Below are 26,289 nucleotides of genomic sequence, written 5' to 3' on the forward strand. Positions count from 1 at the left end.
AACCAACAAAACTAAAAGGCAACCAACGGAATGGGAAAAGATATTTGCAAATGACATATCAGACAAAGGGCTAGTATCTAAAATCTATAAAGAGCTCACCAAACTCCACACCTGAAAAACAAATAACCCAGTGAAGAAATGGGCAGAAAACATGAATAGACACTTCTCTAAAGAAGACACCCGGATGGCCAACAGGCACATGAAAAGATGCTCAACGTCGCTCCTCATCAGGGAAATACAAATCAAAACCACACTCAGATATCACCTCACGCCAGTCAGAGTGGCTAAAATGAACAAATCAGGAGACTATAGATGCTGGCGAGGATGTGGAGAAACGGGAACCCTCCTGCATTGTTGGTGGGAATGCAAACTGGTGCAGCTGCTCTGGAAAACAGTGTGGAGGTTCCTCAGAAAATTAAAAATAGACCTACCCTATGACCCAGCAATAGCACTGCTAGGAATTTACCCAAGGGATACAGGAGTACTGATGCATAGGGGCACTTGTACCCCAATGTTTATAGCAGCACTCTCAACAATAGCCAAATTATGGAAAGAGCCTAAATGTCCATCAACTGATGAATGGATAAAGAAATTGTGGTTTATACACACAATGGAGTACTACATGGCAATGAGAAAGAATGAAATATGTCCCTTTGTAGCAACGTGGATGGAACTGGAAAGTGTGATGCTAAGTGAACTAAGCCATACAGAGAAAGACAGATACCTTAGGTGGATCCTGAGAAACTTAACAGGAACCCATGGGGGAGGGGGAAAAAGAAAAAAGAAAAAAAAAAAGAGGTTAGAGTGGGAGAGAGCCAAAGCATAAGAGACTCTTAAAAACTGAGAACAAACTGAGGGTTGATGGGGGGGTGGGAGGGAGGGGAGGGTGGGTGATGGGTATTGAGGAGGCCACCTTTTGGGATGAGCACCAGGTGTTGTATGGAAACCAATTTGACAAGAAATTTCATATATTGAAAAAAAAGAATATTGTCAGTACCTGCTAAAGCTGAATATATGCATACTTTATGATCCAACAATTATATTGTTAGGTAAAACCAGCATAAAAGTAGATATGGTGCACCAAAAGACATGTTCAAACTGAAAAAAAAAAAGCCCAAATGTCCATCAACAGTACAGATCAATAAATTACACTATGCTTGTATAATTGAACATTATCCAGCAATAAGAACGATCGCTTCTACGTGCAAAAACATGGATGAGTCTCGCAAATCGTACTGGACAGGAGCGCCCAGACACAGATCAGTAGGTAACACGTGATTCCATGGATACACAATTGTGAAAAGGGGGCAAATTAATCTAGGATAGAAGCTGAAATCGTGGTCACCTCTGAGGAGGAGGGTGTGGAAAGTGGGAGGGTGAAAGAGAAGGGCCACCAGGCTCTAGTAATGCTGTACTTCTTGATCTAGATGGTGCTCCCGTGGATACATTCACTTTGTGAAAATTCTTCAAACCACACCCTTAGGATCTGTGCACGTTTCTGTATATAAAAGTTTATAATGGACAAAAGACATCTAAAGTCTCCAGGATATACTGCTAGTGAAAAAAATCAAGGAGAGAAAGAAAAAAGTTCACATGTTCTCATTTTTGTAAGCTCTACACCCAATGTGAGGCTCGAACTCTTGACCCCAAGGTCAAGAGTCTGATGTTCTTTTGAAAGAGCCAGCCAGACGCCCCTGAATGTTCTCATTTATATAAAAAGGGGGAAGGATATGAATACACACACACACACACACACACACACACAAACCTATCTTTACTATACCCTCCTCCAAAAAAAAAAAAAAAATAGATAGCCATAATATCTGTTTAAGGGCCTCCTACAGGGAAAGAGGGGACACAGGATAACAGTAAAAGTGTAAAGCCATACCTTTTAGAGTGTATCTGAATTTTTAATCAGACTTTGGAATGATATAAACATTCTGAATAATTATAATGCAAAGTTAAATGAAAACGAAAACAAAAGTCATTCCTACAAAGTGGTGGCAAAGCCGCACACAATGGAATTTGTTCATCTCTAGTGGGATATAATTTAGGAGGGGGGGAAAAAGCCAACCAAACCAAACCCAAACCCCCAGAACAACAAAGAAAAGCAAACAAGCAAAAGCAAAACAAAACAAAAACCCTGAAATTATTTTATTTTCAATAATTGTACTGGTAATTTTAAAAATAGTATTGCTGTTCTGAATCTATTATCTATCAATCTATTGGTCAAATGAGAGATATATAAAGCAAATAAGGAATTCTGTTAATGCCATTAGCAATTAGGATTTTCTGCACAGGAGAAAAGAAATAGAAACATAACACTGAGGAATTTGACAATAAAGTCTACAGTCATGATTTTGATTTGGAAGTATTAGTGTAAATTCATAATGTATTTGGATCTCGATTTGAACAAACCAAGTAGAAAACATTGTAGGACAATTTGAATGTTCGATGATATTAAGGATTTATCATTTTAGGTATGAAATAGTCTCTAAGTTTTTTTTAACTGTGCTTAAAATCAGCACAGGGAAGATAGACAACGATATTGTAATAGTGTTGCACAGTGACAGATGGTAGCTATACTTGTGGACAGCATAGCATAATGCTTAGAGAAGTTGAATCACTATGTTGGACCCCTGAAACTCACATAACATCGTGTGTCAACTGTACTCAAATTGAAAAAAATTAAGTGTGTTTAAAATGCCAAGCAGGATAAATTAAACTAAGTCCTCACTCTGCATACCTATGCACATCATAATAAATCTCATGTTCTGATATGGAGGAAAAAAGGAAAATCTTAAACACTCCCATAAAGGCAGTATATTAACTACATATTGCTGCATACAAATAACCCCTAAACTTAGTGGCTTAAAACAGCAAACATTATGTCACAGTGTTAGTGGATCGGGAATGTGGGGGCAGTTTGTCATTGGTTATTGGACTGGGCTTCAGTTCTTTCTTAGCTATTGGCTGGAGGGGCTCCCTCAGAGCCTTGCCATGTATGCCTCTCCAGGGGAAGGTCACAACATGAGAGCTGACTTCATCACAGCAAGAAAGCAGGCGAGGAATAGAGACCATACAAGATGGAAGCCAGATTTTTTCTATAACCTAGTCTTGGAAGCACCATCTCATTATTTTTGTTATATTCCATTCATTAGAAGAAAGTTACTAGGCCCAGCCCACAGTGAACGGCAAGGGACTGCAAGAGGGGACACATACCAGCAGGTAGAGATCATGAAGCATCATTCATTTCAGAGGTAGCCTACCACTGGAAGATAACCGATAAAGAAACAAAACTTAGATTGGCAGATTTTTCATCAGCAATAATGGATTCTAAAACATAATGGAAGAAGAGCTTCAAAATGCTGAAGGAAAATAGCCACCAATCTAGAATTTTATTCCAAGCTCTCTTTGGTATAATGAAAGAGATGTTTCTTCAAAAGTCAATGAAAAGTAAATCAATTTTTTAAAAGACCATAGCTCTGGAGTAAACAAAAGTATTCAATACATCTAGAATAGAAAAACTGGTATAGCATTCAAGACTAAAAGATAAAACATGTTTTTCTGTACAAACGTTGAGTTTCCCACCACTACTGAGGGATATTTTTCAGTGGCAGGAAGAAAAGTGATCCGAGAAGGAAAGAATGGGATGCAGGAAGCAACTGAAATGGTGTGAAGCAGTAAAACATGTCCCATCAGGGGAAAAGGAAAGGTAAAAAGTTGTTGGGAAGAGATGACTTCGTTGTGACCAAAGATCATCACAAAACTGACACCAGACAGCAGTTGCCACCACAACTTACCAGAGGAAGAGGTCAACATGTCGGGTAGGTCACATGACTTGCACATGACACAGCACAGAGCTTCTCCCTTCTACACTCCCTTCCTGGAAGGGACCTCTGGGAGGTCATAGGAAAGAGTTGGAGGCCAATGATATAAAATCTCACTGGAATTATTCCATAAAAGGTGGTAAATGTCAGCCAGCAAGAGTTTTGCTTCCTTATAGGTATTTCACTATAAGCTTCCCTTCCAGCTCCAGTAAGAGGAAACTAGGAAGGAACCAGCATTTTCTGACGGAGAGAGACCTGTGGAGAGGCCAAAGGAAGAAAAGAACTAAGGAGCACAAATGAAGAGGGAGGCCAGAAAATAAGGCTCTCAAATGCCCAGTCGAAGTGACATAATTTTAGACTTAGGAAAAGAAAAACAGGGCAAAACAAGACAAGATAGTAAAGATATTGCACCAAGGGCATCTGGGTGACTCAGGCTGTCAAGCTTCTGACTCTTGATCTCAGCTCAGGTCTTAATCTCAGGATGATGAGTTCAAGCCCTGTGTTGGGCTCTGTGTCGAGCTCCATGTTGGGCGTGAAGCCTACTTAAAAAGAGACAGAGAGAGAAAGAGAGACTGTTTCAAATGCTTACAAAGGTTATCTCTGGGAAATGTGACAAGTGATGATTTTTATTTTCTTTTTCTTTATTTTTATGTATTTTCATAAGTTTCTATGGAAATAATACATTTTTTTGTAATAGTAAACAAAGATGTGTATTCAAAAATGAAACAAGAGTAAATCACAAAAACGACCTTTATCTTTCCAGAGTCCTGAGGGTTTGTCATAGTGTGTTGGGGGTAGAGTTGTTGAAAATGGTAACAGGGAAACATTATAAACTGGTCTCGCCCTACACCACCCCCACATCAGTTTCGGATACCAGACGGCATCCATCTTCCTGTGGGAGTCACAAGTGCAACTTACATGTGTCACTTCTGTGTACAATTGGCTGAGTTGCCCTCCTCTTCACGAGGAGATAACACACTGAGGTGGAAATTCCATGGGCCTGAGTCTCGGAAGGGCCGTGATGAAGAGTCCCTCTGCTGACCCATGTCGGATGCATTCCAGGAGCACAACAACCCCGACTTTTATTACTTGGCACCACTCAGATTTGGGAGTTGTTTGTTGCCGTAGCCATTCAGAGATCGCCTTGAGAGATCTGTCCAGCCGATATTCTATTATTATAAGGGTTTCTCATTTTTCTGCTGACAAATTTAAGAGCCAAATGAATGGAGCAGAAAATAGGCCTCCCCTAACATCTTTTGAATGACAGGCTTAAAATCACCTGATGGCTTCACCTTAAAGTTTCAACACTTCATGCTTAGGAGATTTGCTCCAATAATGGCCAGGGCTCTAGAAGGATCTGTTCCTATTATTTACTCACAAAATGTCTCCAGTACTCTCAGAGAAAAAAAAAAAAAATCTCAGGATTGCGGCACATCAAGGCCTCCTTTTCCTCCACGCAAATGGCTAATTGCCTTGGAATCCCAGAGGCAGTGCAAGGCAGAAGGGAGAGGGAAAATAAAAGAAAATTGCTTTAAATGGGCTAAATATACCTATGAAGAAAAAAAAAAGCAAATTTTCCTACAAGGCAAGTGCATCAATTAAACCTTTCAATGGGGAGATCTTTCTTATGCTCTCGGCATTAGTCTGGAATATATATTATGGAACTCTATTTACTCCTCTAATTAATATAAATGAGTGGTTACCATAGCAATTATTGCATTATATGATGCACATAAAACCCTGGCTATGCCCAGAGCTAGGGTCAACATTTTAAATCACTCTTGACTCATCATGAATCAAATGTCCCTTTCTGGATATTCCGCTGCACGAAGGTTGAGCATATTTATTAGTAATAATGAAATGTAGAATTAATGTAGCACATTGTACCTTCAAAGTGCTTTAACAGTATTAACTAGCTAACCTCCACAGTGTCTCCTTTGTGCCTGTCTCACCCATCCTTCCAGTGGGGAACCAAGAGGAGGCCTGCTGATGGGGATGGCCCGGGAGCCATTCCCACAAAGGCTTGGAAATCCAGGGTCTAAGATGACATTATTTGCTAAAGCAATGATAGAAGAGAGAATAGTTTCCATTAAGCCAGAGTCTGAGGAAATGGGAGGAGCCTGGGGCAGCCAGGTGGAGGCGTAGGGCAGGGGGCTCTGGGGGAGGAGCTTGGCCTAGAACACAGCTTGATGGCCCTTCCAGTCAAGGCCCACAGAGAACTCACCAGCCCAGCGCTATGCTGCCTCTGGCTCACGTTCCTCTCCGTGCTCTCGAAGCTGCTGGCACACGGCCTATGACCCAGGTGTGTGGTCAGGGCCAGCTCACCGGTGCGAGGCCAGGGTGGCTGCCCAGGGCTTGAGCTCGGATGGGCTCTGGGCTTGGTTTAATGCTGTGTGCCCGCTGTTCGAAGTTCTAAACAATTTTATCTTTGACTTTGGTAGGTGAAGTCTGCTGGGACAGTAAGGCTGGGAGCCTTGGCTCACGCCCCACCCCACTCACCTCCCTGGGACAGGTCCTTGGCTGTCTGCTCCCCAACCCCGCTACTCCTGGGCACCGCCTCACCTCACCCTTCACAGCTCTCTGTCCCTGGCAGGGGCCCGGGTGTAAGCACACCACCACACTGTCGGCAGCTAGGCAGAGGTGCCCCTCACCTTGACCCTGATCCAGGTGTCACATGTGTCTGGGGTGGTGGGGTGGTAAGAAAGAGAAGTGCCTGGCGCGGTATCTCTGCCCTCCAGCCCTCATGCGGGGCGCCGTGTGGCCATCTGGCATCAGGTGGACCTCATGGGGCCCCCAGGCACCTTTGAGGGTCTGTACTTGCCTTGCGAGTATCTTCATGCTCAAGTGAATGTTTATTTTTATTTTTGAGGGAGAGAAAGAGAGAGAGCACAAGCAGGGAAGGGGCAGAGAGAGAGGGAGCCACAGAATCCACAGCAGGCTCCAGGCCCTGAGCTGTTGGCACAGAGCCCGACGCGGGACTTGAACTCACAAACCCTGAGATCACGACCTGAGCCGAAGTTGGACCCTTAACCGACTGAGCCAACCAGGTGCCCCTATAGTTTTGTAACTTCAAGAGTCCTTTCCCTGACTTTTTAACAGGGGACCTCATTCTAATTTTGCACTGGGTCTCACGAACTATGGAGCTGGCCTGCCCTTAGTAAACATTTGTTCGTAATTGTCGCTATTATCTACTGAGCAATAACTCTGGCTGAGCACGGTGCCAGGTGAATTACCTGTATCATCTCATCTAATCCTTGCAGCAGCCTTAGGAGGTAGATATTACTTCTTATTACCTCCATAACTTAGGAGTTTGGGGTCCAAGTTACTTAGCTTTTATATGCCTGTTTTCCCATCTGTAAAATGGGCCATCTGGGATTCAACCATATGAAATTGCTATTTTGTAGGTGAGGAATGGTCAAATATTCTAATTGTGTATGATTCAACCTAATATCACTCTCCTCATAGGAGTACGGGGAAGATCCAATGACCTGGCCCAGGAAAACGATTGAGAAAAGGGCCCAGCTCCTACCAAGCACCCACCTAACATTCACTACTTGGCTTTTGTTGACAGTGATGACGCCATTCATGGTATAAGAATCTTTTTTTATATACAAAACTGAGGGTCCTAGAAAGTTAAGTGAAAGTGTCGTAAAGTGATGGGTGCATCCTGCTGCAATCGTGGCCTAGGCACATGTGTCCTGAGCTGACCTGTGTCCCGTCTCCGTGGCTGACCCAGACTGTGCAATCCAGCCCGGATGCCATGCTTTGAAGCCCACGGTAGCACTGGTTTCTCACTGTTCCTAAAATGAGGGAAACGTCTGTGACCTGAAAATGCAGTCTGTTTGCCTGCGTGGAGGGTGGGAGGCAGCTTGCCAGAAAGGTATTGTTTAGAGAGAAGGAGCGTTTTCCGTATTTAGATCCAGTTTTCCAAGGACAGACACATCTCAAGATTCGTCCTCTCTGATGGCTTCCTTCTTGGAGGACTCAACAGGATTATAACGGCAATTGATTTCTTTTTATTAGCTGAGGATGAACTGAAAAAGGGTAAAGGTTCATTTTGGATAAATCCTCAAAAGTTCGGGGAGGCTCCCAAGACTCCTGCTGAACTTTCTTAATCTCTCTACAGCTTTGCGTTCTGTGTAATTATCCATATTTGTGAAGGGTAAACGGCTCCTGCCTTCTTCATCTCTGTCACTGCCGATGGCCCGCCGGTCCCAGAAGCCCCGCCGCCCTTCAGCGAGAGCCCTGCACTTCTCTCTGCCAGCCCACACAAGGTCACCATTGTCTGGGAGGACACAGGGCGGTTCTTCCCTGAGGAAGGCAGGCCGAAGAGTGGATTCCGTTCAACTCACAGAGCCGGCAGGCAGGGGCCAGTGGGGAAAGGGGGCTGAAATTAAGGAGCTTTAAAAAATGAAAGGCCTTTTGAAAACGAATGCTCACCATTTCTCTTACAGAAGAGGAAACAAAAACGCCTTTCCAAGAATTTCTTGACAGGCACTCCAGCAGGCTCGCTGAGGGACTTTGAGAAGTGTTTTCTCATCCACCCTCGGTCCTAAGGCAACGTTGCCACTGGCGAACAGGAGGAGGAGATAGGTAGAGTGACTTTGAAACGCTTCATGCCAAATCCCATCCTGTCACACAAGGCTGTTGCAGGCATCGACACACCATCTGAGAGGCCTGGGCCCTCATCCTGGCTCTGTTGATCTCTAGCTTTGGGCCTGGAAGCAAGCTCTGTCTTCTCCGAACCTTGCTTTCTCTGGCTGGAGAACGAGGGGCAGACCAGCCAGATAGCCTTACAGGCCAGTCCTGCCACCATAGGATTACAGAGTTCTACATAAAATTTGATCCACAAACTTGCATTAATGGCTCTGACCACGTGAAGTAAATTACTACCTTCCTTAATATAACGTCAAGTTTATATCCTTCAAAGCTGGCAGTCTCTGCTATGGAGTGGATGTTTCTACCCTCCCCTCTATTCATACGTTGAAGCCCTAAGCTCCAATGTGATGGTATTTAGACAGGAAGACTTTGGGAGGTCATTAGGTCATGAAGGTGGAGCTTTCATGATAGGATTAGTGCCCTTACAGGAAGGGGCAGTAACGTGATGGCCTCTCTCTTTTCCCCTCATGAAAACACAAGATGGCAGCCATCTACAAACCAAGAGAAGGGCTCTCACCAGGACCCAGCCATGCTGGCACCCTGACCTTGGACTTCCAGCTTCCAGAAATAAATGTCTGTTGTTTAAGCCCATCCAGTTCTAGGATATTTTTGTCATAGCAACCTGAGCTAAGACAACCCTCCCGCTAGAGGGAAGCCCTTTGGGTGAGAAGGTTGACTCTCCAAGTTGTATCTTATACCCTGAGCTGAAGCCAAGAGCCCCATTCATCATATGGCTGCCTCATTGATTCCTGACTTGGCTCACACACTGGCCACATAGGAGGTGGAGAGTGGGCATGGTGGGGGGTGGGGATGGCGCCGGGGTGGGGATGGTGGTGGTAGCAGCAGTGTCCCACCCTGTTATCCACCATTCTGGCTAGAGGGTGGACATTGGACGCTCCCCTTTATCACTTCATAACATAAAACAGGCAGGGCTGGAGGATATAAATAAGACCTTACAGGATTTACTAAGGACTCAGGAATAACAGTTGAAAAATTAAGTGAAGTAGTCTTAGAACCTAAATAATTGTCTTGCAAACTTTGTTTTATTCTCTAGAGAATGCCTCGGCCCAGTCCCACCCTAGATCCCGGCCTGCAAGCAATCACTACAAGAGCAATCTTGCCACGCACCCAGGAGTACTAACTCAGAGATGTAAAACATTCCCTAAACAGTAGACTCAAAAATGTCAGTTTAAATTAAAAATATTTTTAATTTGTTTATTTAGTTTGAGAGAGAGAGAAAGAGGGTACACAAGGGGCAGAGGGACAGAGAGAGACAGGGAGACAGAATTCCAAGCACAATCTGCACTGTCAGCACAGAGCCCGATGTGGGGCTTGAAGTCACGAACTGTGACATCATGACCTGAGCCAAAGTCAAAAACTGGACACCCAACCAACTGAGCCACCCAGGCACCCCAAAAATGTCAGTCCAAGGAGAAATCAAGTCACCTTCACTCTCCAGCCCTCCTCAAGGTCACCTACCTAGTCATAATTGTCTCAGAATCCACCTTTCTAGGGATAGACCCTGAGAGTCAGGGCAGAGCACAGCTACCAAGGACTACCCAGACAACTTGAACTTGATTGCAATGTAAGATAGTAATGGCAACCCTTATAGCTACACCAAGAGCTAACATGTGTGAGCACCTGTGATGCCCCAGAGGTGTGTCTGAACCTTTTACATATGCTAACTGATGGACTCCTCACAACAAGGCTATGAGGTTTATACTATTATACTCATTTAACAGATGAGAAAATTGAGATCCAGAAAGGGGAAGAAGCTTGCCTTGCCCAAGGTCATAGAGCAAATTATAACAGAGCTGGCATTCAAGCCCAGGCAATCTGATGCCAGAGCCCACACATTTAATTGCTACACGTGCTGTGAGATACACCCAGAAACGGCATGGGGCGGAGCATGCCCTGAGATGAGCTAAAGAGCCCAGTCCTCAGACCGGTAGACAAACAACAGTATAATGCCATCGAGCACAGAGGGGATAGTTACTGCCTCCTCCTGGAGGGTTTATGGAAGACACCAAAGATGAGGAGACTTGCATTAGATTTAAACCTTAAAACAAGCAACTACTCGGGCTTTCATCCAGAGCAGCCCACCAAGTCTCCCCGAGTGCACTCTTGCCATGCGTGAGGAGAGTGTCTTGTTCTTTGTCACTTTGGTGAAATTCTATAAGGTAGGCCACATTTGAAATGTAAAAAAGACATTTCATACGTTAAGAAATTACTGCAGAGCAAAGATGAAATTTTAAAATACATGAATATCCTCTCACACAGGATGGCCACTACACAAAACAGAAAATAACAAGTGTCGTTGAGGACGTGGAGAAACTGGAATCCCTCTTGGTGGGAAAGTAAAATGGTGCAGCCACCATGGAAAACAGTATGGCAGTTACTCAAAAAACTGAACATGGAATTACCCTATGATCCAGCAGTGACACTTCTGGGTGTATTTCCAAAGGAACTGAATCAAGATCTCAAAGAGATGCTTGCACATCTATGTTGATCAAGCGTTATTTACAATACCCAGAGGCATTGTATCAAAGGAACTGAATCAAGATCTCAAAGGAATTGAATCAAGATCTCAAAGAGATGCTTGCACATCTATGTTCATCACACCATTATTTACAATACCCAGAGGCATTGTATCAAAGGAATTTAATCAAGATCTCAAAGGAATTGAATCGAGATCTCAAAGGAATTGAATCAAGATCTCAAAGAGATGCTTGCACATCTATGTTCATCGCAGCATTATTTACAACACCCAGAGGTAGAAGGAACCCAAGTGTGCACCAACAAGGACGAATGCATTAACAAAATGTGGTCTGTACATACAGTGTAACATTGTTCAGCCTTAAAAAAGGACATTTTGTCACATGGCACAACGTGGATGAGTCTCAAGGACATTACACTATGTGAATAAGCTAGTCACAAAAGGACAATATTGTAGGATTCCACTTATATGAGGCACTTAGAGCAGTCAGATTCATGGACACAAAAAGAAGGATGGTTCCAGGGACTGCGGAGAAGGGAAATAGGGAGTTGACATATGATGGGAACAGAGTTTCAGCTTTGCATGATGAAAGAGTTCTGGAGATCCATTGAAAACAATGTGAATATTCTTCTTTTTTTTAATGTTTATTTTTGAGAGAGAGAGAGAGAGAGAGAGAGACAGGGCGTGAGCAGGAGAGGGGCAGAGAGAGGGAAACAATCTGAAGCAGCTCCAGGCTCTGAGCTGATAGCAGTGAGTCTGATGTGGGGCTTGAACTGATGAACTGCAAGATCATGACCTGAGCCGAAGTCGGATGCTTAACCGACTGAGTCACCCAGGCGCCCCAACACTATGAATATTCTTAACATTATTCAAGTGTATAAATTGAACCTGTTCAGATGGTAAATTTTATGTTCTGTGTTTCTTACCACAGTTTTTAAAAAGCAAACGTATAAACTATGGCAGCTGTGTTACAATCTCAATCAAATACAAAACCGCCATTTTGAAGTAAAGTCCGTTGATTCCTAACAGACCTTTCTTCACACTGATGCTACCTTGATTTCTAAGCATAACATGAAATGACAGCCAGATGCACCTGGAATCCATGAATGAATCCCACTTTGCCCTTTCTGTTGCTAAAAGCTTCCCCCCCCCCCGCCACCATATTAGCACATTATTAGCAACAAACATGCCAACTGCTTAATTGGGAAAACATAGCCACAGCATAATGATCGATGTGTTCAATAACCATAACGGTATTTATTCTGCACGAGATAAAGATCATCAGAGTCTTGTAAAAGGCCTCAAACATGGAAACTATTGTCTTCCCATTTAAATAGAAAAGAGGAGTCTATGATCTGTGAGATCTGTGCTGCATGTTAAACAATAAAAGCCCTTGAAAGGCAAATTATGGCCTCATCGAATGATGACTGGGGCCCCCCTGTGCTTGGCTACAGCAAGCCTCAATCCCTACCAGGGTCTAGTTAAGGGGTCTCTGGGGTGAATGGGGCTGGAGAGGGGGTTTCTGCAGTACTCAGCAGAGTCAGGGTCCCTTCTAGCCTTCCATGTACTCACTGCAGTGGAGTCCTCAGAGGAACTCAGATGGAGCTCCCATTCTCCACAAGGGCGGAATACACAGTGTTTGAGAGTATGGTTTCTGGAGTCTGAGGTCCTGGATTCAAATTCCAGCCCTTCCGCTACTGATAATGTGACATCAGAAAGGTCATTTTCCTCTGAATCTCATCTATAAAATAAGAGAATAACGGTAGTGGGCTCACAGAGTTGTGACAACAAATGGGATAATGTATGTAAAGCTCTTAGCACCATATCCGGAGTTCATTACATCCGTAATATCTTACTGCTATTGCCATTTTAGGATGGTGCTTTAAACAAGGGAATGCTCAATGGCCTTCCTGGCACATTCTGCAGCTTAGATTTCCTGGAAAGGGAAGAGTGAGTGTCTTCAGTAATCACTGCACTTGGACATGGTTCAGTCAGTAAACAAGTAGATCCTGGGGACTCAAGCCCAGTATTGCCCAGGAACACTGCTGATTCTGCCCCTTCATCTTCCCATTAGCCACGTGGCCCTGCACTTAGTAGGCCTCTGTAAATGTGGCCGAAAGGAGATGTCTGAGCAAGCACTTCCGTGGCTCAGAACATAGATTTCTGCTGCATCAGTCGAACCCTCAAATCACTATCCCTCCTCACCACCACCACGGCGTTGGCCAAGTTGCTTGGCTTGGAGCCAATAGAAGAAAGACCTGAAAGTCAAGGTCTCCTCCCTCATAGATCCAGTGCTCTGGCCTTGACCAGCCAGACCACCAAAGAAGGCATGCCTTCCTTACCTGCTAGAGTTTAGTCCTTCCTCAAAGAATTATCAGGGCTTCCCCAGACCCATGTGGGTGGTTGTTTGAGGGCAACCAGCACACCCACTGACTGACACAGGCTCCAGGCTACACCCGGAATAAACCAAGTCTTACTTATTTCCAATAATCTTTCACTCCTATCTTTCATTCTGAAAGCATTTATCATTTGCCAGACATAGTTCTAAGCACTTTATACCTATTTGCTTATTTAATGCCCACAAAAAACCCTATGAACGAGATATTCAAACACGTCGGGTCTTCCAGCTGCTTAGTTCCTCAAAGGGGCCCAACAACGCTGATGCAGGAGATTCTGGTGTGAAGTAATCTTCCCAGTCCAAACAATGTGCCCTCTGCAAGGTGAACCGAGGGCAGCCGACGTTAGAGTACAAAGAATCACGAGAAACATTATTTTTGAAATGAGTTATAGGGGCGCCTGGGTGGCTCAGTCGGTTGAGCGTCTAACTTTGGCTCAGGTCATGATCTCACGGTTTGTGAGTTTGAGCCCCACGTGGGGCTCTGTGCTGACAGCTCAGAGCCTGGAGCCTGCTGCGGAATCGGTGTCTCCCTTTCTCTCTGCTCCTCCCTCCTTGGGCTCGTGCGCACGCACTCTCTCTCAATAAAAATAAACATTAAAAAGAAGAAATGAGTTATGGAAATGGTCTGAAGGCCTAGCACGTGGGGTACGTCCTAGAATACAATATAATACTGAGATAGGATGTGTGGCGTACGTGAATGAATGAATGAGTGAATGATGCCCATTGATTTTTTTCAGCAAAGGTTTATGTTAAATGATGCTTGCTATGGTCTGCATGTTTGTTTCCTCCCCAGATTTTTAGGTTGAAGTCCCAACTCCCAGTGTGATGGCATTAGGAGGAGGTAGGGCCTCTGGAAGGTGCTTAGGTCATGAGGGTGGAGCCATCATGAATGGGAGCAGTGTTCTTATAAAAGGGCTCTACAGAGATCCCTCACCCCTTCCACCGTAGGGGGATATAACAAAAAGTCAGTTGTCTGTAGCCCAGAAGTGGACTCTCAGCAGAGCGTGACTGCACCGGCACCCTGAGCTTGGACTTCCAGCCTCCAGAACCATGAGAAAGAAATGTCTGCTGTTTATAAGCCACCCTTTCCGTGGCAATTAGTGATAGCAACCTGGAGGGACCAAGACAATCCAATAGCTGAAGAAACAAGGAAAAGCAGAGAGGTAAGAAGACACTTTTCACTTATGCTTTGTGGGACCCAGACTCTGTCCTCTGGGCTACTAAACAGGAAGTTAGTTGATGGATGCAGGCCTCCCAGGGTCTTCCATCTGGTCAGAACCCCAGTGAAAGGCTCGTCTTCACGCTATTTCCAGGGTAAGCACCTTCACGGGGAACTGGGCCCAGCCCTGCACTATTAGCTTTAGATGAGCCGGGCAATGCTTTGAATCCTGGTTTCAGTAAACATCTTCTCTCTAATCTGTAAGCTATTTATCAAATATGAATGTGCTTTTTGAAATGAGTAACTCATTTCCCTGGTGTTTTTGTTCCGAAAATAATTGGAAGTGACAATACAAAGAATTACACATGGAGTTGAATCATCATAGAATAAATATAAAGTTGGAACTGCCCTTGGAGGCTCACTCTCTTGTGCAGCTTCCTCTCCAAGGAGGCGCGGGTACTTCCATAGACAGATCTGTGTTCCATTATTGATTAGCTTTTAGACTCTTGTTACATATTAGATTACGGTGGCTCTCTGAGTAGAGAATGAATAGTCCAACTACACATACAAACATCGTAAGAAAGAGCTTCTAATGTGATTTAAAAAATAAAAAAAGGAAACCTCATTTGGGCAAAATTGGAGAAAATGACAGAGTCCATTAAGCCCACGCTCTAGGTGACTCTTTATATGAATATTCTGGGTTTTTTTTTTTTTTCCAGAAGGAAGCTAAAGATCATTTTTACCCAATTTGGCATTTAGGCATGTGTGTGCGTGCATGTACGCATGTATATACATCAACCGCTTTGGACAGCAATTTGCAACTAAGGCATTAGAAGACGTTCTGAAGGAGTAAACGATGTATAAGACTATTCCGTAAGATTAAGCCATTAAAACTCTAAAATGTATGTTGGAACAGCGTTTCAAGCTCAAATATCCTGAATTTAGCCAAAAACATTTGGCAGCATACTCTTACTTCTGCTTCCTCTCCCTCTCCTGCTCTCTCTCAATTTTCCTTCTCGTTCCTATATCCGCCTCAGAAACCGCACGGGCGAGGGACCAGGGAGCCTTGGAAAGTTGTGCTGGTTCTAACGGTCCTGTGCCAAAACAACCAACTGGATGTGGGCCTGTTTATTCACAGCACTTCTTAGGCATGATCCCAATGACAGAATCCTGGTTGCTAGACCGAACCCCATTTTGCTCATTCGAGAATGTATTTCTATTGGTTAGAGAGGCACAGACAAGGTTGTATTATTGTCCTCGAATGGAGAAAATAACCTTCCTGACCACACACGTATCGATCAATATCTGAGCTTGTATTGCTGCTGTAACAAATGACAACAAGGTAGTGGCTTCAAAGGACACAAATTCATTATCTTCTAGTTCCAAAGGTCAGAAGTCACACATGGGCCTCACTGTGCTAAAGATCAAGGTGTTAACAGGACTGAATTCCTTTCTAGAAGACCTAGGGGAGAATTGGTTTCTTTGTGCTTTCTGGCTTCTAGAGACTATCTGCATTCCTTGGCTTATGGTCTTCTTCCATCTTCAAAGTCAACAGTGTGGCATGTCTCTGACCCTTCTTCCACCATGGCATCTTTTTCTGACTATAGTAGGGAAAGTTTCTCTGCTTTGAAGGATTCTTGACCCTTTAGCCATACAAGGTAACATATTGACAGGTTCTAGATTCAGGACATAGGTATCTTTGGGGGCCAGTACCCTGCTTTCCAGGGAGCTCCATCATTTTTGTTGTTTCTCTTCATGGTGGTGATGGCAGCAGAACCTTCCTGACTTCTGATGGATCTGAGAAGAACGACAGGGCTTACTCCATCCAAGAAACTCAACGAGGAGCCTCTTCCCTCTGGGCCATCGTGGGGGTCATTGAGATGCTCATTGGCCAAGGCCTGGCAGCAAGGCGAGAAGCTCATCTGGAACCTCTGATGGATGGGGTGTCATACTCGGGCCCTTCGGTGTTTGTGCTACATGACACAACTTGGCCACTTAATGGCTCCTCCTTCCTGAGATTAGCAGTTGTTTCTGCACGGATGGACATTTTCAACTTGCATAAAATTGTACTTTGAAAGTTGTCTGCTAACAGATATATAAAGCGTGTGTGCACATTGAACATAAAGCGCACATTTTCTTTTGCCAAATTAGTGGATAACATGCTTTCGCCTTCACTTGATAAACACCCTTTTCCAATTAAATGCCTACTAAATAGCAACGTAATTGTACAGAGCGAAGGGAGCGCAAAGTCAGCGGAGGTGCCATAATCAACTTTCAAGCCAAATTACTAGGCTTTCACTGAATCATGATTCCATGGCAGTTAAAACAAATGTAGGTGGCTGACACGGAGCAGGAGATCAATTGCACTTTTCAACACAGGGAAGTTATGTATTTGCCCCCCGAAAAGGTGTTTAAGTGATCAAATATTTCACAATACAACTTGACTAGTGGGGGAGTGAGGAGGCAGTAAGTCCCAGCGAGGCGCAGCGAGGGAGCGGACGCGACGCTTGAACTCGCATAGAGAAGTCCAGGCTGCCAACTCCTGAGGGAGGACTGGCGATGTCTTGTAAATCCGGGCAGTTCAGACTGTACGATTCAGGCTGAAAAAATAATCTCCCTCTCCTTCATTTCCTGTGTAATTAAGGAAAGCACTGACTTCGTTCCCTGTATAATTACAGGCCTGGAAATGTGGCCTCAGGCTGTCTACACAAACGCCAATAAAATCACCTGCAAAGGGGAAAATATCGGATAATCAACTGGTGGCTTGGTCAAACAACTGGTTTAAATTATTTTCTTCCCCCTGTCCCTCTTGAACCGATGAGAAAAGGTAAATGGGCCTGAAGTGTCTGGTCCTGTGCCACTTACTTGGCCTCATCGGCACACACACCTGACTCTCCTGTTCACCCAAACCTCGTTATGATACCTATTCCCTCCTGTGTCCCTACTTCATCAATGAGATCGAGACCAAGAGGCATGTATTTCACCTCAACTGTCTGCCCTCTGCCCGTGTGCTAGAGTATCCTCTGGGCCCATTCTGAATTCTGTCCTTCTTCTTAGTTGTGTGACCTGGGGCAAGTCACTTCACGTCTCTGAATGTCAGTTTTCCCATCTGTCAACGAGACAGCTTGAAGGTGAGCTATGGTAAGTGCTAGAGGAAATGTTAGTGCAGATAATGATGGCAATGTGGTACCGAGGGAAGGAGAAGACAGACGGCGGTGATATCAGAGTCACTTTCCTTGATAAATCTCTGCTGGAACCTCTCTCCACCTCTTCTCCCTCCATCCCAACTCAAGCCACTTGGTTGAGGGCTTGGAGAGGGAAAAGGGGGGTGAGGACATAAGAGCTCTCTAAGACACGTGATGGCAAACAGTTCTGACAGAGGCCAAGTTGCCTTTCATATTCCTTCCTCTCTTCTGTGAGAAGGAATTACAAATGTGGGATAAATAATACCATTTGGGACTTGGAGTAAGAGAGATCTGAGAGCCATGAATGTTCCTTTCCTTCTGGAAAGATTACACTGGATGGTAAGATGTGAGAAGAAGAAAACCTTGGAGCCAGAGATGCCTCTGGATGGAGACTGGTCCAGTTGGGTCGCAGAGGGTATAACCTCTGGGTCCTACCTCTTGGCCTTGGGCCAGTCTGGAAGAGACCTGAGACTGTAGGTGTGCCCGCGTCTCCATTCAGTTCTCTTCTGCTGGGCAGATGGAGAGTACAAGTTTCACCCTGTGCAAAAAAAGCCTTCCATTTTTATTTTTTATTATTTTGGGTTTTTTTTTTTTTTTTAGAGATACAGAGTGAGCGCAAGTGGGGGAGGTGGACAATGGGAGAAGGAGAGAGAGACCTGCCCTGAGCTCAAATCAAGAGTCTGATGCTTAACCGACTGAGCTGCCCCTCCATTTTTTTAAATGCAGTCTCTTCAAGTGTTACATGAGAGATGTTCCAGAATATGAAATCCAGAAAGAAAAAATCAACCAGAAGTACAACCATCAATTTCATAACCCAAACATGCAAGCAAAACCTGGCTTACGATACAATAGCCCTTCTCTGCTACATGGCTTCCTGTCAGTCAGATAGAAGCAGGGAAATCATGGGTTGTGCAATCGGTGAGATGTCACCTGAAGTCCTAGTTGCTCATGTACAAGCCTCTATAATGTTGGGCTACTTGGTTTACCTCCCAAAGCCTCGCTTGTCTTACCTCTAAAATGGAGGGGAGGATTATAGGTCTCATAGCTACTTTTGAACATATGAAACACAGTTATAATAACTTAGTTTTTGTGGTTTTAATGAACATTTAACCTTAGCATAGTTTTAGATTTACAGAAAAACCATAGGGTAGTACAAACAGCTCTTTTGTATTCCACATCAATTTTCCCTACTGTTAACATCTGATATCAGCATGAGACATTTGTTACAACTAATGAACCAATATTGAGACATTGTAGTTTTTAAAATTTTTTTTAACATTTATTCATTTTTGAGAGAGAGACAGAGACAGAGCACGGGTGGGGTGAGGGCAGAGAGAGAGGAAGACACCCAGAATCTGAAGCAGGCTCCAGTCTCTGAGCTGTCAGCACAGAGCCCGATGCTGGGCTCGAACTCACAAACCATGAGATCATGACCTGAGCTGAAGTCGGACACTTAAACTGAGCCACCCAGGTGCCTCTGTTTTTAGATTTTTTTTTTAAAGTTTATTTATGTATTTAGAGAGAAAGAGAGAATGAGCTGGGGAGGGGCAGAGAGACAGGGAATCTGAAGTGGGCCCTGTGCTAACAGCAGAGAGCCCCATGTGGGGCTCAAAGTCATGAACTGTTGAGATCATGACCTGAGCCGAAGTCAGACACTCAACTGACTGAGCCACCCAGGTGCCCCGATACATTGTTATTATTAAAGCCCATACTTTATTCCTATTTCCTAAGTTTTTACCGAATGTCCCTTTTCTGTTCTAGGATCCCATCCAGGATTCTATTTACTTGTCACGTCTCCTTAGGTTTCTCTTGGCCGTGAAACGTCTCTTGGAGGTTTCTCTCAGGCTTTCTTTGTTTTTGATGACACTGACAGTTTTATGGAGTACTGGTCAGGTATTTTGTCAAATGACATTCAACTGGGATTTGTCTGACATTTCTCTCATGATTAGACTGGGGCTCTGGCTTTTGGGGAGGAGGACCAGTCACAGAGGCACAGCGTCCTTCTCATTCCATCATATCAAGGGAGCATGCTATCAACATGACTCATCACTGTTGACGTTAACCTTGATCACCTGGCTGAGGGAGTGTCTGTCAGGTTGCTACACGGCAAAAGCTGCTCTGTTCTCTTCATGGTGTTCTCTTTGGAAGGAAACCCCCACGCACGGCCAAACGTTAAGGGGTGGGGAGTTACGCTCTACCTCCTTGAGGGAGTAGCACCTACATAAGATACTTAGACTTCTTTTCTACAGATTTGTTTGTTCTCCTTCATTTAATTATTGATTCAAGCACTTCTTTGTGTCAGTATGCACTCTTGAACGTTATTTAGTGCCTTGAGTCAGAATGTAATATTCTTGTATTTATTTATTTTGTTGCTCACTTTGTTCCAGCTGTGGCCATTTTTATTTTTTTATTTTATTTTTTTTCAATATATGAAATTTATTGTCAAATTGTTTTCCATACATCACCCAGTGCTCATCCCAAAAGGTGCCCTCCTCAATACCCATCACCCACCCTCCCCTCCCTTCCACCCCCCATCAACCCTCAGTTTGTTCTCAGTTTTTAAGAGTCTCCTATGCTTTGGCTCTCTCCCACTCTAACCTCTTTTTTTTTTTCCTTCCCCTCCCCCATGGGTTCCTGTTAAGTTTCTCAGGATCCACATAAGAGTGAAACCATATGGTATCTGTCTTTCTCTGTATGGCTTATTTCACTTAGCATCACACTCTCCAGTTCCATCCACGTTGCTACAAAGGGCCATATTTCGTTCTTTCTCATTGCCAAGTAGTACTCCATTGTGTGTATAAACCACAATTTCTTTATCCATTCATCAGTTGATGGACATTTAGGCTCTTTCCACAATTTGGCTATTGTTGAGAGTGCTGCTATAAACACTGGGGTACAAGTGCCCCTATGCATCAGCACTCCTGTATCCCTTGTGTGGCCATTTTTAGAGCTCTTTCGGTGGCTCCTGTGTCACTCTGCCATGCCCCACCCTTTTGTGTTTTTGATCTGATCCTTACTTTCTGGCACAACATGCTCTAGGATGATCCCATATATTTCCTTCCCCAACCCTGAAATCTTCCATTTCTCTAGGAGCCTCTTTTCAGAAACCAAGTTCTGGTTTGGAGTGGTAGCTATGCTTGTTGCTATGAGAATGTCTCAGTGGAAACAGATAGGTTATATGTCTATACATGCTCACTCATGTATATACTTATATCTGTAATTATTTCAGTATCTGTGTATGTGTCTCCGTCTGTGTCTATATTAAGTTACACATGAGTCCATACTGTGGTCTCTACTCTAGGACCACGGGGTTCATTCTAGTTTGCCTCCCTTGCGTGTGTGTGTCTCTCATGCCAACAGTGACAAACCTGCTTCTGACCATCTGCCACCCATTTACCGATTTGTTTCAATTCCATTATACACGTGCAGTGACTTCAAAATCATTAACCCATACAATGGGAAACAACTTCACCAACTGGAATACAACATGTATGCACAGTTCCTTTTGTCTTTCAACTTAACATCTCCACTCATTATCAAAGTTACTTAGGTCAATGCCTCTGTACCCCACCCCCTTCAGTGAAGTTATGTCACACATTCGTAATACGGTTACATTATTTTGTCAGTCTGCCAATTGGAGTTCATGATCACCCAAGTGACTCTTTTTAAGATTTATCGTTCGTGTGGTAAAGTTCTGTGGGTTTTGTCCAATTCGTAGTAACACTATTTATTTTTGAAAGAGAGACAGAGAATGTGCGCCAGTCGGGGAGGGGCAGAGAGTGGGAGACAGAGCTCAGAGCTATGAGCACAGAGCCCTGTGCGGGGCTCAAACTCATGAACCGAGAGATTGTGACCTGAGCTGAAATCAAGAGTCGGCCACTTAAGCGACTGAACCACCCAGGTGTCCCTGCATCCAGTTTTTAGTGACTATTTCCACTTACTTTGTGAACACACGGATATAGTTAGTATAACTATTTTAACACCCTTGTCTGCTAATTCTAAAGTCTGTGCCAGTTCTTAGGGCACTTTTGATTTCTCGAGGGAGTTTCTATTTGATTTTTCTCAACTTAGTGATGTCAAATACCTCATTAATGTGGTTAAAGGCCAGCGCTACATCTTTCCTGTAAATTGTAAATTTTTCACATTTTTCTCTCAGGTTTTGGATCTTATTTCTAAAAGTCAGAAGAGGCTTTCTGTGTCAGTGATATTAATGGTCTAGGTTACAATCCTCCCCTCCCCCGCTTTGCCCATCATCTTTCAAGTTCTTGTATGGTGTGCTTTGTTCTTCCTTTTAACATTTTCAGACACGTGGTGCATCCTGGGTGACTCAGCCAGGGGACACTGGGAAGTGAGCCCTTCATTGGAAACCCCAGAAGTCCCGCTAAGCCTAGAGGCTGTGTGTCCAGGTGAGCGCCTCAGACCGACTGAGTCCACTAGTCATTTAGGAACATAAGGCCTGCAGGGAAGGCCATGGCCTACTTCCCCTTTCCTCCGGGGCCAACAACTCAAATGGGACACCTTCAACCTAGGGAACTATATGGACAGGATTTGATGGCAGTGTCTCCTCCAAGGGGTCAGGGGCATATTGGGCTTGTTCACTGAAATGAACTGTACCAGTGTCTCAGCTGTGAAATAAGCCCCAAGGGAGGGAGGATGCTACCAGTGCCAACAGTAAAGTCAGAGGCGGAAAGTGCTGTGAGGACCCGTGCTGAGAAGACCTTCACACGCGCGCGGCTGACGCGCCGGTGGTTGAGGTGAGACCTTAACCTGGCACCTCCGGGCAATCCTCCAGGATGGCCACCAGCCCTAGGTTGTCCTTCCTCACCTGCCATCACCCAGCACAGCTTCCAGCACGCGAATACCCGCCTCATCCCCCTACGGGGTTAGCACCCAAGTCCGGAAGTACCCCTAATAAGGCAAGTATGGACCCCAGACTGGAAACAAGAGCGGGACGCCCAGTGGGGCAGGTTTGTTTGCTGAAGTCCGACGGCCTGAAGGCAGTGATTTCAGACTGGAAAGTGGAAAAGGGAACAGAGCGACGTGGACACTGGGAAAAGCAGGTGGGATGGGAAAGTTTCCTGGTGGCAGGCAGGGAGTGAATGGGTTTGGCCCGGTAAGAGTCATTTGTGGTCAGGAAGTGGGATGATTAACATCTCCATGTAAGGCTAAATGCCACCATGTTATCTGGCGGGGGGTTTGGGGGCAGATATACCAAATCAAGGTGATGGGGGGGGGGGAGAGCACAATGAGTCGCTGAAGAAGATTACTGTGAGAAAAGGCATGGAGAAGACACCCTCTCCCGGCCAGATGGCCTCACACAACTAACTGGCGGAGATGAGGGGGTTAGCACATCAGTTTGGGAGGCTGTTTAAGGGGTGAGAAAGAAGTGGCCCCTTCCTCCCACCACAACATCTTGGCGTCACCCACCCTGCACTCCCCCTCCCCCCTGAAGGTGTCAGGATGGTCCCTCGTGAGGTCACAGTGGCTGGGGGAGTGGCCAGATGACCACACAAAGCTTAAGGGTGTGGTCCCTCAGGGCCCTGGGAGGGGTATATATAGGGGCGCCTCAGGGGTCTGGGCCAGACCGCTGGGAGTCTTCGAGATGGCTAAGGCGACTAGGAAAACCCAGAACCCACCAGCTTGTAGCACAGCTACACAGCAATCGACATCAGGCCCCAGAAGGAGGAAACCCGCGAAGACCCCCCGTCAACCCAAGACCGGAGGCAGCGGCAAGGTAAGACGACCCCACCCAACCCAAGCTCTTCTTCCCTAGTGTCACTTCCCACAAGACTCCTCTGTGCCCTTACCTGGCAAACACCCCCTCTTCCGAGGGGTTCTCCCAAAGCCCCTGTCCCATCCACCCCCGACCCTGTTCCCCTGACCAGACACTCTGTTGTCTTTCCAGGTGACCAAACCAACCATAAAGGTGAAAAGACAACTCCGGGGGACCGTGACCAAGAAAGCCCCGATGAAGACTCCCATTTCTTCAAAGAAAGTGAAGAAAGGTAGAGGGACTGCCCTGTTCGGCCATTACCGCAGGATGAATAAAGCGCAGAATCCCCATGATTCGCAGTGGGACCAACCCAGCACCTCAAAGGTGCGTGGTGGCCGCTAACTCTAGAGTGAGGCCAGAGATTTCTGAGGTCTGCCCCTGAGAAATGGGTGGCTGTTTAGTCATCGAATTTCACACAAATGGGGCATACAATTGGCAATGAAAATAAAATGACCTGTTAAAAAAAAATCTGTGTGTCTCTGTGAGTTCTCTGACGGTGGGGAGTGGGGAAGGAAGGGGAGAGGTAGGCGAGCAAGGGAGGGAGCTTGGGCCTGGGGGGTTGGGGGTGAGACCGGAAGGTCTGGTAGGCCAGAAAGTGGGGATAAGGGCCGGGTGGGAACTGAGCACCGAAGACGAGCTTCCCACAGAAGAGGAAGACCGGAAGAGGAGGAGACCGGATTTCTTTGTGTGCGTGTGTGTGCGCACGCAGAGGTGTGGACCTAGTTGGGGAGAGGTGTTATGTGTGGGGTGGCAGTGTCAGTCCCTGAAACAGCATGTGAGGTCACTGACTGCAGGTCGCCTACCTCACAATGGGTAGGCGTGCCCCACCCTGTCCTGTCAGCCGCAAAAGGCCCTCAAAAAACCTGAACTTCTCACCCTATGAAAAGCCCAAAGGACTAAAATAATGGTGTTTTGGGAGGCCACAAACCCAACATTGAATAGGCCACTTTCTTCCTGAGATTACACACACATACACAGACACACACACATAGACACACACGCACACACGTACAATTCAGGTCTATTTTGTGCCTTCTACGACCCTACCAAACTGAACATATAGTGTATGTTTATACTAACGATTTTAATGTCCCTGTCAGCTCATTCTAAAATCTGTGTCAGTTTGGGGTTGGTTTCCCTTCCTCAGGGTAGTTTTGTTTTTGTTTTTTGTGGGTATTTTCTAACTTAGTGAAGATAGACAGCTGTTAATATGGTCAAAGGCCAGGACACCTGGCTGGCTCAGTCGGGTGAGCGTCTGACTTTGGCTCGGGTCATGATCTCATGGTTCATGAGTTCTAGCCCCACGTCAGGCTTTGTGCTGACAACTCAAGAAGGCCTGGAGCCTTCTTCGTGTCTCCTGCTTCTGTGTCTCCCTCTCTGTCCCTACCCCGCTTGAACTCTCTCTCACTCTCAAAAATAAAGATTAATATGGTCAAAGGCCAGCTCTATATCCCTCTTGTGAATTGTCTATAGTTTTTCACAGTTTTCTGTCAGGCTTTGGATCCTTTATCCAATGATTTTCCAATGTTTAAATATAAGGAAGTTTAGCCCTAACATTAGCCCTAATCAGGGATCTACATTACAATGTTTTCCCAGTTTGGTGGTTGTCTTTTATGGTGTGTTTTTCTTTCTCTTTTAAAAGTTTATTTTTACTTTTTAAAGTTTATTTATTTTGAGTGCGAAAGAGAGAGAGAGGCGGGGGTGGGGAGGGAGAATCTCAAGCAGACTGTCAGTGCAGAGCCTGACATGGGGCTCAAACCCACACACCATGAGATCATGACCTGAGCCAAAACCAAGAGTAGGTTGCTTAACTGAGTCACAAAGGTGCCCCTCTGCCTTTTACAATTGTGAGCAGTGTGATACATCCTGGGTGAGTAAGCAACTGGTGAACACCAGGAAGTGAGTGTTTCAAGAGAAACCCAGGAAGCCCTACCAAACCAAAAGGTGGCCTGCCCAGGAGAGCACCTCAGGCTGGCTGAACCTGCTAGTCTTAGGAAGCATAAGGCTGGTGGTGAAGCTCACCGTGTCTTTCCTTCAGGGCCGTAAGGCCAAATGGGCAACCCTCTACCTACGGAGCTGTAATAGGACACGATCACATGGTGTCTCCTCAAAGAAGCTGGAAGTTTGTTATGGCCAGAGCCAGCTTCATGAGCACAGGTCTGTGAGTTTGCACAGGGTACCATGTTTACAAGGGCACTGTGTACTTGGTTTGATGCTCTGCTCTTGGAATCTTGAAATTTGTAATAATTTTTGAACGGGGACCTGTGTTTTCATTTTACACTCAGCCTTGCAAAGTGTGTAATTGGTTTTGCCCCCACCCTCAGGCCTCTGGAATCAGATTTTCTGTGGTGAGTGCCAGACCTCTAAGCATGAGGGTGTGAGTCCTGTGGCTGTACTGCCTCTCGGCTGCAAACAGTTCTCTGACTCTCTCATCCAATTTCACGTGGGCAAGACATAAAGACACAGGTAGACGCCCTTAAGTGGATAGCAAACAAGTGCGTGGCCCTCAGGACACTCCTCCCAGCAGGTCCCCACGCTGGCCTGCTGGCACTCCCAAATGCAGCGTGCGTGCGAAACCAGGACCCCAGCTGCTGGGGCCTCCTGTCTGCATCTGAAAACCATTCTTGCACTTTCCATTTGAAGCCACACCTTGAAACCCAGGGCAGCCCTGCTAGACGGAATGTTAGTGCAGATAATGATCTTTGAATACTCTTGACTTCGAAGTTCTGAAACGAAGCCGTGACCTGCGGGAGCTTGTGGTGTCCTCTGCTTTTGAGACAGAAGAAAG

At 45.3% G+C, this 26,289-nt stretch overlaps 1 protein-coding gene across 1 annotated transcript; it reads left to right on the plus strand.

The window, feature by feature from the left end:
• Positions 1–23,289: 23,289 nt before the first annotated feature.
• LOC125157716 (uncharacterized protein CXorf51A-like) lies at positions 23,290–23,963 on the plus strand. The gene is made up of 2 exons (XM_047844642.1): positions 23,290–23,462; positions 23,634–23,963. Exons 1-2 carry the CDS (start codon positions 23,331–23,333, stop codon positions 23,841–23,843), a joined length of 342 nt encoding a protein of 113 aa, XP_047700598.1. The 5' UTR covers positions 23,290–23,330; the 3' UTR covers positions 23,844–23,963.
• The last annotated feature ends 2,326 nt before the right edge of the window (positions 23,964–26,289 follow it).

Source organism: Prionailurus viverrinus, chromosome X (assembly GCF_022837055.1).
Source record: "Prionailurus viverrinus isolate Anna chromosome X, UM_Priviv_1.0, whole genome shotgun sequence".
In the NCBI taxonomy this organism is placed as follows: Eukaryota; Metazoa; Chordata; class Mammalia; order Carnivora; family Felidae; genus Prionailurus; species Prionailurus viverrinus.